Source organism: Lepisma saccharinum, chromosome 13 (genome assembly GCF_977018435.1).
Source record: "Lepisma saccharinum chromosome 13, izLepSacc3.1, whole genome shotgun sequence".
Taxonomy (NCBI): domain Eukaryota; kingdom Metazoa; phylum Arthropoda; class Insecta; order Zygentoma; family Lepismatidae; genus Lepisma; species Lepisma saccharinum.
This window is the reverse complement of record NC_139241.1, coordinates 60,872,394-60,886,940: the sequence shown is the minus strand read 5'-3', so window position 1 is coordinate 60,886,940 and position 14,547 is coordinate 60,872,394. Positions and strand designations below refer to the sequence as shown.

Below are 14,547 nucleotides of genomic sequence, written 5' to 3'. Positions count from 1 at the left end.
TATTTGTCATAATTTTAATGCATGCTGCCATATGGTGTATATTTTGTTGTTTTTTTTACTAACTGAGCCGTTGGTGGTGGGCTGAGGCAGTGTGGCCGTCAGTCCCCAATATTTTTTTTTTGTACAGTGTATATATAGGATTAGTTTTAAAAAAAATATACATACTGTTTTTTTCTATTTGTAATAATTTATTAAATAAAACAACTTAAGGTTTTATGTGAGTAGAAGATAAGGTTTTCTTTTCCCAACTTCTTAAATTCTCATTGTTATTGTTTTGTGAATGCCTCAGCTTGGAACTTGAAAAATAACTAAATTTCCAAAATTAATATGTTAAATGACGTACATTGCCAGTGTTTCAATCTTAGACATGAAGCTCCTTTCAAGTAGTTCTTGGCTAGACATGTTTTGCTGCAGCTGATCCAACATGGAGACATCTAGTGGGATATTGAAGAGTTACAACCAGGTGAGTAGTACACCAATCGAGATGTTAAATATTTTCTAGAGCACATTCCTCAGAATCAATAAATTCCTTTTAATATCTTTGACATAATTCAATCGAACTAGCCATAAGAATTAGTTTATGGCACACAGAAGATACATAACTTATGAATGAAAATTGTTGCCTAACCAGGAATCAAACCTTGGTCTTTAGCATTCCACTGAACTACCAAGTCAGCCTCAGACAGCATACATACACTGTGTTTTCTCTTGTGCATATGCCATTTTGGACACCACAAGGGGCAGCACACTATGGAAATAGAAACAAACTTAGTTGACGTGCTGCAAATTTTCTTAATCAGAGAAAATATTTGTGATCACCCTCTATGTTACGCATAATTTTCAATGCAGGAAGGAAAATGTTGAATACGTACTTTTTGGAAATATGCAGTTCATATTTCATATAATGATGTATTATTTTTTGCGGTAGAAAGTAATTGTAGACTTACTTTCAAATTTACACATGGTGTTTACATAACTCTATTACTTTTATAAAATTGTTACACAGACTTATTTAAAATAACAAATTACAGTACAACTATTCACACAAAACTTATACATGGAAAGTTAATAAATTTATTTCACCATTGTATACATTTATTTTTCTTGAACAAAAATTACTTCTAACACACACAAAAAGTTATTCACAATGACATGAACACAAAAACAAAAAGGAGTACCATACTTCATTCCTTCAGCATGCAATGTACTCAGCACATAGCCACATAAATACTATTTCATTTTGCAAATACCACATGGCACTGCAGGTCCTTGATTTGTCAATATCACTATTGGCAGACAGAGGGTTTTGGAGATTTTATGTGCTTGCACACCACTCCCTTTAAGTCTTCCAGGGAACGGTCTTGTATCTCTTGGTCAAATGTCTGAAAGCAGAAAAAGTATATTTCATTCTCAGTCATTCAGAGATAGTACAGTTTAGAAATTGTGGCTGTTTTTTTTAGATGAAAATTAAGTTGACCATAATTTATTTATCCCGAAACAGGTTACCCATTTCCTGCAATTAATTTAGACCAATGCATAGCATTAAGGGCATGAAGAACAGTTTCCATACATGAGGAAACTGCTCCCTCCCCCACCAACCTTTTCCTGCGGCGAGCTGTGGAAAGAGGTCTGTGCGCTGGATAATCGTAGGAGGAGGAAAAACTTAACATTACGCTTATGGAAGTATTATTTCTTGTTCTTTTGGGAATATCAAAGTTCCGATGGCATAGAAACACACATGAACGGATAGAGAACAGTCTCAAGATTTCATTTCCAGTTGGAAAAGTCCATTAAACTTAATTTGAAGTTCAAGTTACCTTTCCATAAGGAATAGTATATGGGATTCTGTAAATACTTATTCATCATATTTTTCACAGATCGTAACTTAAAAAACCAACTCCACTTGCAACATGAGAAGAAATTCATGCTCTCTTTGCCTCTAGTTGTTTTCAGTAGCAGTTCACATTTCAACATTATTGAAATAAATGTCCACCTGGTACGAAACCATCCCTTGTAGCCTTAAAATCTCAACAGGTGGGAGTGAGGCCGGCAGTTGTTAGGTAGACCCTGTCCCTCATGGGCTGTTGCACCACGGGCAATTTATAAACAGTATCATTGTTTAGAACTGCAGCCACACACAGCACTATTTGTGCAACTGTTATTAAAGGAAAGATTGTGACTTACCCTGTTGATGACGATGGTGGGGATGAAGCGTGGTTTTGGGTGGAGAGCATTCGTCTGCTCCCCTGCCAGGTACAACAGCACGTCAGACTTCCAAGACTTCATGCAGCTCTGGATCGGGCCAAAAGGGATCTTCAGCATCTCGGCGCACTGGGAGAAAAGAGTTAACTTAATTGGATTCATTGCAAAGAATATACAAGGTGATGCATATTGTATGTACTAATGCTAATTGGTAATCCTGTCCAAACACAGGAGTATATGCATTCTTAGACAGTGCAAGTGTTCATCCGAACAGGTTCCATTCAGGAGATACAGCAGGCACTGTTAGAAGAAGCATCAGGATGTCAGAATATGCCTCCTCTGAACTGGAGGCTTCTGGTTCGCACACTGCCATTGGCTCTTCCTTGTCTGACCCATATTATCATAAGGGCGTGGGCTGATTACGATCCTCATTGGACTGTTGCAGTGCCTGTTCCATCTCTGAATGGAACCTGTTCAGATGAACACTCGCTGCCGCAATTCATGTCTCAAATGTACAATGTTGCATGACAGAGTGCGAGCCTTGACGTTACCTAAGAATTGGACATTCCAATGGGTGTCGGGAGAGGGCTTGAATGAAGTTGGCCTATTTTATTTCAAGTTACAAAAGTTTGTTATTTTTATTGTTGATAACTTTCAATTAGTATTCTAAGAGATTAACCAAAGTAAAAACTGCGTTAGATCAAAAACATTGAATGCAAAATGCAGGAACAAGGTTATGTTTTTTGATATTCTACCATTTAATTCAAAGAAAAAAAATCAAAATTCCAAAAAAATAGTTTCATGTGAAAGTTAATAACGAAAATAGTTGTGCTGGATATTCACTCATCTGGTGAACAGTGGGAAAGTCCTCCCCCCCCCCCCCCAAGGATGATGATGATAAACTTTGAATAAAATTGGTTTATTTTTTTATTAGGTTATAACAGTTATTGTATAATAATAATAATTACTATTTCTAATACTCAAATTTTATCAATGGCCTGACCTCCATATCCCTACAAATTTCTGACTATGCCCACAGACATCACGGACAGGATTATCAATTGACATTGGTAAGATTCAATACGCAGTACCCTTTAAGAAAAAATCTTTCATGCCATGTGCATTTTGAAAATTTGTTTACTGTCTAACTCATTCACAAAATAGTCTGATTTTTGTATGCTCTTTCACTAGAGCTTATAGAATTTGATTAGTAGAAATTGCACATGAATAGTGATAATATCAGAATAAAGTAATTCAAACTTCGGGCCTGCCTGAGACTATATCTATCAGATTACATTCTAAAATATTAAAAAGTTATTTTGACAATAGCTTTTCCTCCCAAAGAAATTTCTTAACTGCAAATACTCACTTCGACTCCTGCATAACGATACTGGTTGTTGTTCATGAGGCAACGGACATACTCCAACTCGTCCTGGACATTGTTGAGGACATGCAATGCGCAACCATGGAGCTTGTTCCCTTCACACTCATCTGGGCCATGCTGACATGTGAACTGCCAGGTTCCGTCTGGATCACGAACAGTCTGGAAAACAAGCACTCCATTACTAATGGAAAGAAAAGGTAATTATGGGTGTACTTTTTTAGTTACTGCTTAGAGCTTCACAACCTGCAATATGCAACTACAAGGACTGTAACAGCTGTTGTTACTTTATTGAGCAGCTCGCACAGATTTTGTGTACAATGTTTATAATAAGGGCTCGGCTTACCATTTTATTTATAACTGTAACAATGTAGTTTTGCTCATGGAGAGTTTGCATACAAAACACGGGTATGCGACCAGCTAGCTTGGTGGTCCTGCACATTCCTGGGTTCAGGTCCTAGCCTGGATATGGGTGTTTATTGTGTGTTTCTTCATCAATGTCATGGTGGCATAGTGATAATGTTGACAACTTGTAATCAAGGGGTCCTGGGTCCGATAACCGGTGGAAGCAGCAGTTTGGATTCCACTTGAAACTGTAGGTTCAGTCCCGATTTTAAGACCATTTATGTGGTTTTGTGAGGTAATATACAACAGATCCTATTAGAAAATGTCAATTTCAAGTAAATGGAATAAGCTACAATGATTCCACAGAATATAAAAGAGTTTAACTGTTATTGGATTGAAATTGTGATATTCATATGTCTATTGAAATAGTTGTTCATGTTACAAATTATGTGTTTTGGCTTTAATATGTATATTTAAACCAGTTTCCATAGTACTGCTTGTCAAAAAATGTTTAATCTTCATACTTAAAAGATTTGAACATCAGTATTATTATATACTTGTAAGTGATGATCTGAAAGTATCTGGTAAGATTGTGGGCTGTGAAGGAAAAAAAAATGGAAAGAACAGGACATTGATATTTGTCAAAGTTCCTCATTTAGTCATAAACTAAGAAATTATAGAAGAAAACACAGATCCCCAGTACTAAAGGACATAAGTCAAGTAGAAGCTATTTTGGCATCAGTTACAATGTGATGTGTTACTATAGTTGTGAATTCCTTCTCTTACATGAAGTGCATTATTTTGGATGCAAATTAAGCATGAATTTGTCATCTTGGAATGAATACAGCTAAGTATAATCCTTAATCATTCATGTGTACAGATGATGTTAACATTTAAATACACAAGAATTATGATTTTGTTAATTTATTTACAGGATGACTAGCATATTTTACACAATTAAACTTGCTGCAAGTGAATAATTATTATAATCAGCTGTAAATAATTGGCAGCTTCCCACACATTAATGATAAAAATGGTAAATTCTTCTCAGTAATGAACAGTCAGCTTATTTAAAGAATTGTGAATACTAGATATTTGAGAAACAAGATGACGAGGTTTGAATGGAGAATATATCTATAAGGTTAAATTTTGTTAAACAAAAAGTGTACATAATCTTTCCTCCATAATTTGTCAGTACAATTGATTTGCAACTTTGCTGAGATTACACAAATACAAACTTATGTACAAAATAGATTCAACACTGTTTAAATATATAAGCCTATACATTTCTGTTTTAGGAATGGACATTCTTTTGCAAAAGCCATAGGTTGCTTGTGCTGTGACACTCATGTTAAGCTTCTGATTGCTTACAAATATTTAGGTATTCATCTACTGGACCAATCAGATGTCTCCTCCATTGAGTGACATACCTTCCGTGGTAAGCAGGGTGTAGAGTAGTTATCTCTCATAATTTAGCATCTCAGAATATTTCTAAGATTCTACAATTTTAAGAATTCCAGCTGCTACTACTATAGCAGCATTTTTTTATACAATTGGGGAGATTCAGAGGTTTGATCTTATTTTGAGTTTAATCATGGAACGTGTGTATATTATGTGAGGCTGTTGTGGTTCTTAATAGAACCGTTTCCACATACTGGTAATCTTTTCAATGTAGTTTGTGTTTCTGTGTGATTGTTGGAATCATGGTTGCTCTATACCTGCTAAAACAAATGGCTGAATATAATTTAACAGAAATTAACAAATGCATAGGCTATATTATGGACTAATTTACCCCTATGTTGAATATGGCATAATAGCTTGGGGCTGGGGGTGGATCATTTTATAATAATACTGTCAGAATACTGAGACTTCAAAAGAGAGCACTTAGAATAATGTACAAACTAGGCTGTAGGGGAATCTTGCAAAGAGTTATTCAGGGAGAAACAAATAATGACATACTCCCTATACATCTATAAGGCTATAATGTTTGTTCTAAATACTGGAAGCATGACTAAAAATAACCAATTACACAACCACAATACAAGGGGAAAAGATAATTATTACCAGAACCAACACAGACTCTCTATCTCAAAACCATCACCAATGAATGCCGGAAAAATATTCTACAACCAGCTGCCTCACGACATAAAACTGATATCTCCAAAAGATAAACAAATACAAACAATAAAAAAATATTTGACAGAGAGAGAGCTCTCTACAGTATCAGAGAATTCATGGAACAAGACAATACAAGGCCAATGTACTAAAAAATATATATTTTAATTGTATTCTTATTTCAATCATGCAACAATGATAATGTGTTTTTATTTTTATTGTAGTGTAATGAAGTGTATTTTTTTAATTTTTACTTTGGTGAAGTGATGTAATGTACTACACAGTGTTTCTTCTTTTTTGTTATGATGTACATAACTAATTATTATTTCATTATTTATCTTGACGTTTTCCATGTCCTTTTAATCAAGGGTCAACGGAAGAAAAGAAAATTCAAATTCAAAGTACCTAATTGTTTTAACAACTTGCATAGTTCTCCGATGTGATGGAGACATACAGATGCCAGATCAGAATTTGGAATACTTCCAATTGACAAAGATCAGTTACCATTGTTCAAGAATCACATGCACTCAAAAAAGTTTCAAAATGCATACCAGTGTTATATGTAGTATTGTAACTCCTGTAAAGGTATTCCACTCACCCTTGCCTTTCCATACGGAATGAAGCGCAGTCGCATGTAGGGACCGAGGACTTTCCACGTGGGGTGGAGCTGGTCACGTATGAAACGTTTGCTGTCGGGGCACAGGGACTCGTAGTACACAGCCACATCCACTGGGGGCTCACTCTGAAAGAGAAAGGAAAGCATAAATTAGTACAAAAAAGAGTGAAAGTGTGTGCTTTCTGATACTCGTGCTTTATACAGGGTGGTGCAAAATTCAGTTTACAATGCGGAGGAGGTGAATCGCCAAGTGAAATGAAGACGAAAATGTAAATGGAATTTTGTCTAATGACGCACAGTGTCAGAGCTAGAGGATGCCGAAATCGTGTGAAAATGGACTTCACACCTCCATATACAAATAGTACTCATAAAGAAGATGCGGCACGGTATCCGCAAAGAAAACACACCTAGGATAGCGAATGATGCACAAATCGCGTGTCGAAAATGAATGTGGCAGGGATTCCCCACAAGAAGTGAGGGATTCCCGGAAATATGTCCGACATGGAACGCAGGTATTGAACTGGAGTACAAAAGGAAATGACGGGAGGTCACAGCACATGAAGAACATTTCGCCAGGAAGTGTCCCAAAAGCAGGCTTCTTTAAATTTTGAACGTAGTCCTACTTATTCATATAAAATTCATTTGTCACACCTGCTTGACCTATTCAGAAACTGTATATGCCAACAACCAAAGAACAATCTGTCACTGAATACGTTCACCTACCAGACAGGCACCAGATTTCATAGCAAGTTTGGCGACTCGATTGGCCAATTACTTAGTATCAAATAAATGATCAGTGGCCACTGTTCTAAGCATATCTGCAGGGTCATTCCATGTCAAATCAACCAATTTTATAAAAAATGATTGCATGACCATTTTAGAAAAACTTCATTTTTAGTACATACCTTTCTACATGTTTCTAGATATCAAAACCAATGTTAAAAAAAAAAAAAAATTCTTTAGTTCTCCCGGAGCAGCCATTTTTCCAACATGGCGCATGGCTTTTTTTTGTTCATGTAGCAGCATACATAAACCTTAATCTCTCAAAACCATTAAAGCTAGAGACCTGAAACAAAATTCATTTTGTAGCTAATGAAGTATACTTCCTATGATATTCAGGTATGTTTTGCTTGAAATTGCATCGTAAGTACGAAAATTATGGTGGAATATGGGGTAACAATAGTTAAAAAATTGTATTTTTAAGCCCGATTATTTTAATGAAGGGGTTTAGTCTAAGACTTGATTTTTTCATGTCTAGACCTACCTGCAGGGTGTCTGTAAAATATCAGTGCTTAGAAATTCAACCCTTTTTTACAGCATGGGCTCAAACACGGCCGTTCATTGAATTTTGACAGTTTTCGGGGTTAAATATCTCAGATGGGTCCCCTTTAAAAATTCTGAAATTTGGCACATGAACCTAACTCACAGTAAAAATCTCAACTTTTAGATTCAACTCGTTTTGGTCAATATGAGGTAACGTATGTCACCTAATTTCTGACGTTGCAAAGTAAGGTTAAACTACATTCCATACTTAGAATAATCAAGTCGTTTCTTTTTCTTTTTTAAATTTGGGTTAAATAAAGGCTCGGAAAATATAGTAAAACAAGGTTTTAATACTTGACTTACCATAAATTGAAATTACAATGTATGACAATTGAAAATCTGCGAAATTTCATTGCAAAAGGTTTGATTTATTAGGTACCCATGACCAGTTGGTGTTGTCAGCTCCAGTTTCGTATTCATTCTCTGTGTTAAATAAGGCAGGATTCTTTGTTCTTTCACTAAGTTCCTAAGTAAATTATCAGAAACCTTCAGTTCATCACATATTTTTTCTTGACCAAGTGGTAGCAATCAAACTGATGATTCTGACCTTTTCAACATTAGTTTTTTGCTCATTTACATTTTTCTTCTTATAATTTCAATTATATGATTGTACTGGCCACGCAAAGGATTGTCACACTTGCTTTCCTTTTCTTCAGTTTTAATACTCAGTGAAAAGCAACTTTCCAGTTTCCATTACACTCCTTGTAGGATGTGGATAGTTTTTCGAGCAAGATCACTTTGTTTTTCTGCAATCAGCCTCCTCAGTTTTGAAACAGGAGATGCATAAAAACAGAACAGACTTCATGCATTTCCTTTAGTTTTCCTTGGCTTGGCACAAAGACATGATTTAAATTCTGGGATTTAAGTGAGTCACTTTCTCCACATATGAAACTTTTACTCCAACATATCAGGCATATTGATTTAACTGGTATAAGGCTTTCTTGACACTTTTTTTTTTACCTTACTTAACCTTTTCTTTAAGTGGTACTTCTGAATATCACAACATACTTTACCATATAAAAAGCTATATTTAATGGTATTTGCATATTGTCTCTAAGCCATACACCTGTAGTCTTGACCTATGAAGTGTTATAATTAGTTTTGTCTTTGGGAACCTTACCAAAAGGGTATTTAGGACAGTTCTCTCCAGTTAAAAATATTACAGAACACTCCATTTCCTGTCACAGATAACAAACATTCACAAGTCACTACTCTTGGCACATTAGGCAAAGGAAGAATGACAGCAGCGATTGTACAAGCACAGATCAATTCCAGGCTTGCCTCACATCCTATCAAAACATGTCTCTTAATCTTCTGCTGTGCATGACTCACATCTATTTCAACGAATGTCTTTCCTTGAAAGAAAAAAAAATTGGAAAATAAATGAAGCAAAAGATAATATATTCTACCAGCTTTGACACTCCAAAATAAATAGCCTACTTTCAGTGGAGTGCCCAAGGAGGGGTTTGTGGGGGTCATAACCCAATACCTTTGGCTTAGTATTCCATAAACAATTACGTCAAAGGCAGGATAATGTGGCAAAAACAGGGCTGTGTACTAAAAAAGTATATGTAACCCCCCTCCCCTCCCTTTCGAAATTCCTTGGCATGCCACTGCCTATCTTAAGATGCATGTACTGCTACATTGATAAAAATATGGGTGATGCTCAGTTTTGGAGCTGACAATACCAACTGGTCGTGGGTACCTAATAAATCAAACCTTTTGCAATGAAATTTCGCAGATTTTCAATTGTCATACCTTGTAATTTCAATTTATGGTAAGTCAAGTATTAAAAACTTATGTTACTATATTTTCTGAGCCTTTATTTAACCCAAATTTAAAAAAGAAAAAAAAAGACTTCATTATTCTAAGTATGGGATGTAGTTTAACCTTACTTTCCAATGTCAGAAATTAGGTGACATACGTTACCTTATATTGACCAAAACGAGTTGAATCTAAAAGTTGAGATTTTTACTGTGAGTTAGGTTCGTGAAGGGCTTCCTTCCTATGTGCCAAATTTCAGAATTTTTAAAGGGGACCCATCTGAGATATTTAACCTCGAAAACTGTCAAAATTCAATGAACAGCCATGTTTGAGCCCATGCTGTAAAAAAGGGTTGAATTTCTAAGCACTGATATTTTATTTACAGACACCCTGCAGGTAGGTCTACACATGAAAAAAAAATCAAGACATATACCCCTTCATTAAATGCAATTTCAAGTAAAACATACCTGAATATCATAGGAAGTATACTTCATTAGCTACAAAATGAATTTTGTTTCAGGTCTCTAGCTTTAATGGTTTTTGAGATATTAAGGTTTCTGTATACTGCTACATGAGCAAAAAAAGCCATGTGCCATGTTGGAAAAATGGCTGCCCCGGGAGAACTAAAGACAATAATTTTTTTTGAACATAGGTGTGTACTAGAGATGGCCAGAACCGGATCCGCTAGGATCCGGTTGGTTCTGGATCCTAAGGATCCAGATCCAAAAATTTTTAGGATCCGGATCCGTGGATCCGGAATTTTCAGATCCCAAAAATTTTTCGGATCCGGATCCAGATCCGGAATATCCGGATCCGTTTTGCCATCCCACATGCGCTTCTTTGGAAAGTAAGAATGTGCTTATACCATATTGTTACCTGCTAATACACATATATATTGTGTGTGTGCGCGCGTGCGCGATTTGTAATTAATTAATACACTTACAAGGGAGGTCTAAGTCGATCCCTCCGATTTCCATGAAACTTGGCAGGTGTATAGAGCCCCCCCTCCTCAAATGTCAAGATGAGGAGAAATTGAAGTGGGGATCTGGCCCCGAAACCACGTAAATAGGAAGAAACAGGGGGCATAGGGCCTCCTATACACCTGTCAAATTTCATGGGAATTGGAGGGGGACACACGGGTCAGATGATCTCAACGTCAATTTGTCCTCATCTTGACATTTGAGGGGAGGGTGCCCCCTAGAACAGATTTTTAGCCGAAAAAAAAAACACGTAGTTCTTCATTTGGGCCCGTTTATTCACACACCTGGAAAGTTTCATGGAAATAGGAGGGGGACACAGGGGTAAGATCCCCACTTCAATTTGTCCTCATCTTGACAATTGAGTGGGTTTTGCCCTGTAAAACCGTTTTTTAGCTGAAACAAAAAAAACACGTATTTCTTCCTTTGGGCCCGTTTATACACACACCTGCCAAGTATCATGTAAAACGGAAGGGGACACAGGGGTCAGATCCTCACTTCAATTTGTCCTCATCTTGACATTTGAGGGGGTTTTGCCCCCTAAAACAGTTTTTTTTCAGCTGAAACAAAATAAACACGTATTTCTTCTATTGGACCCCACTATACACCTGCCAAGTTTCATGGAAATCGGAGGGACACAGGGGTCAGATCCTTACTTCAATTTGTCCTCATCTTGACATTTGAGGGTGTTTTAACCCTAAAAGCGTTTTTTTAGCTGAAACAAAAAAACACGTATTTCTTCCTTTGGGCCCGACTATACGCCTGCCTAGTTTCGTGGAAATCGGAGGGGTACACTTAGATAACCTCCATTGTTAGTCTTACACTTTGTAATTATATAACACTGCATATCGTATTATAATGTTTTATTTTAATTTGTAAAACTGGAACTAGAACAATTGTATAATTTTTGTATAACGTTTCTATCTTCTTATGTGTGTTAAAGGTTTCATCCTGGAATGGAATGTCTCACATTTATGTGTGTTTTCATTTCCAATACATTCGAATGAATACATATTCGTTTCAATGGCATTTACAAAATCACCTCTGACATTTTATGTTAAACAAGTAAGATTATTTTTGTGCACGAGTGTGTTAGCCGATGCGTAGCAAAGTATTTTAGGAACAACACTTGAAAAAAATTCTTGTAGGACTAACTAATGAAAAATTTCTTTGTAATCGAAGATCATAATACCTTTTAAGGTGTGGTAATATTATAATGGGATTGAGATAGTTCCGGATCCGGATCCGTTTGGCCATCCCTAGTTTGTACATGTTTCTAGATATCAAAACCAATGTACTAAAAATGATTTTTTTCTAAAGTGGTCACGCAACCGCCATTGGATGGTTTGGCATGGAGTGACCCTGCAGCTGTTCTGTTCTCCCCCTATTTAATTTTACAACACATCATAAATAAGGCAACCTTGCGATCTAACATAACTAGAAAATGTATTTGAATATTGAACTTGTCCCAATGGAAGTTTTATAATGGAAAATGTAAACTTCTACTTTTTAAGTTTTCGATCGAAATGCATCTACCGTATTACAAAAATCTAGGGTGCTACAGGAGGGGCTGAGACCAGTTTTTTGGGGGGGTTCAGCCCCCTAGCCCCCCTGTAGCGCCGTCCCTGCTCGTAGATAAAGTTTAGCATAACGCGGGGCAAAAGTGGCAAAAACTGGGGGACTGCCCCCTCGCCCCCTAATCGCCGCCACTGTACACACAGTCCGACCAAGGAAGACGAAACTACCTGGAAAGGACGAGTCCAAACGCGAGAGGGGAAGCAGGGAGAAGCACTCGCTAAACTACCCTGTAGTATTTAGCTTGCGTGGGTTTGCTTGTTGTGTTTGTGATGGCTCTCACAATTCGCAACAAACCGTCTCGAAGTGGAATGAGGAAAATTGGGACGTATTGGCCCCTGTTGCACATTCTACAAAACACCCTTGTTATGCTAGAAAGTGTCACAAGCCATTCAGTTACTACATTTATATTTATAATACCATATACAACAATGTTATTATTATTGAATACTATCCTGATTAATGTTGTGTACATTTGTGCTAATTATAATATTTTCCAAGAAGATCAATTTAATTGAATGATCTAAAATAAAGCTACTGGTTTACAAACAAGTTTATCTACTAATGTGACGATATGAATACTTTCCTGATATGTCTGCTGATATAGTATATGACTGGCTTACATAACACTTACATAATTCGTAAACATCTCTGTATGTATTTTGGCGGCGATGTTACTACGTAGAAACTTCATTGCTGTTTCTACAGCAGACGATTTTCAAGGAACCCGCTTCCTGTCCATAGCTCCGTCACCCCTATTTAGCCACTGAACGCTTCCGGTTGGCGCATGCGCACTTCCGTCCATGGTCTCGGCTAAGGCAGCCAGACAGACAGTACATATCATGCGCGCCGACTACGTGGGTGCTCCGGGGCTCGAGCACCCACATAAATAATCTTGTGGGTGCGTCGCACCCACAAGATTTTTAGTTTCATAAAAACAAAATAAAATAAATATTTCTCACTTGCCATTATCAAAAAATAATAAGCAATTAAAACATTGAGATGGAAGCTAAAATTTCTAACCTCTAAAACATAATTGTTTCAAATGTGTTTGTGCAAAGGCAACCAAGCAACAGATTTCCCCCTTCCTTGCCTGTCTCTGGTCAAGTCAAAGGCAGTCCCCACAATAACAATGGAAGTATATTGTATTGTGAATAGAATCCCGTCTTTTCGGCTTGCTTTGATGTTTCCTTACAAGTGACACACTACAATACGCCCACTCCATTCGTCAACATTTGTTTTAAAATAACTACTTGCCGACTACCTCAATAGTTGATTTTTTCTTCTCTTGTTTGTGATTTTAACTATACCTGTTACTTCTTGTACCTCTGAGCGGTTGTTTAAAGTATACAATACTTGATAATTACAGATCTAACCGCCATTGATATGCACCCACAGAAATTTTGGAAAGTCTGCGCCCTTGGTACATATATTGTGTGTGTGTGTGTGTGTGTCTGTCTGCTTATCCGCCCAACAAATCTGCAGTGATTTCGCACCCTGGTGCTTGTTCTCGACTTTCATATCACAAACTTCTGTTTTTCCGTTCCATTAAATTACAAATGAACCAAGAACGAGGTCTAGAGCTTTATATGTTTCGAAATTGTTTTCTTTTTCAAAGCTATTTTTAAAAATAGCTGTAGATTCTAAAAAATAAAGAAATAAAAATTATTTATCAAAACTTTCGATTAAAAAACAAACAGAAATCCAATTTTAGAAATATGTATGTGTGGAGGTTCAATTTTGTTGTACCCCGAAATGAAAAACGTTCCTGCGCCACTTTTAGCAAAAATATGATTTTAAATGGGGTGCACAACCCTACAAGTAATTCTGCCGGCGCCCGTGCTTATGGATCCCATGAAGTGTAATATCCTTCAAGGTGGGTCCCGGACTGAAAAAGGTTGAGAACCACTGCTCATATAGCTTCACAGGTTCCCATTGCAATTTTCCCTGTTGTAGGTAGCTCAAGCACAAAATTAATAATGAAGGGATTGGTATCGTTCATCGTTGCCAAAAATCTGCGCATGCAAAATAGTGAACCAACAATCTGTCTCGTTCCGAAACGTGGCAATTTTTTAGATATTTTATTGCGAGCTATTCAATTGTACCCATCTAGATCAGTGTTTCTCAATCGCAGGGCCACGGCCCGGTACCGGATCTGGCATCAATGATACCGGGACGCGAGAGATTCTCCTGCGTTTTCGAGGAGCAGCCCTAGGTGGCAACCGCCTGGAAAGATGATGTTTCCTTCG

The 14,547-nt window shown here is 36.9% G+C and overlaps 1 protein-coding gene across 2 annotated transcripts in view; it reads right to left on the bottom strand.

Moving 5' to 3' along the window:
* Positions 1–1,057: 1,057 nt before the first annotated feature.
* The window catches only part of LOC145997343 (gamma-interferon-inducible lysosomal thiol reductase-like protein), a 47,830-nt gene continuing 34,340 nt past the window's right edge, over positions 1,058–14,547 (bottom strand). For both annotated transcript variants that reach the window (XM_083134298.1, XM_083134297.1), the window contains exons 2-5: positions 6,642–6,785; positions 3,572–3,745; positions 2,185–2,331; positions 1,058–1,382 (exon numbers count right to left, since the gene is read on the bottom strand). In XM_083134298.1, coding sequence (XP_082990424.1) covers positions 1,287–1,382; positions 2,185–2,331; positions 3,572–3,745; positions 6,642–6,785 — 561 coding nt within the window. In that variant the 3' untranslated portion in view covers positions 1,058–1,286. The remainder of the gene's footprint in view (positions 1,383–2,184; positions 2,332–3,571; positions 3,746–6,641; positions 6,786–14,547) is intronic.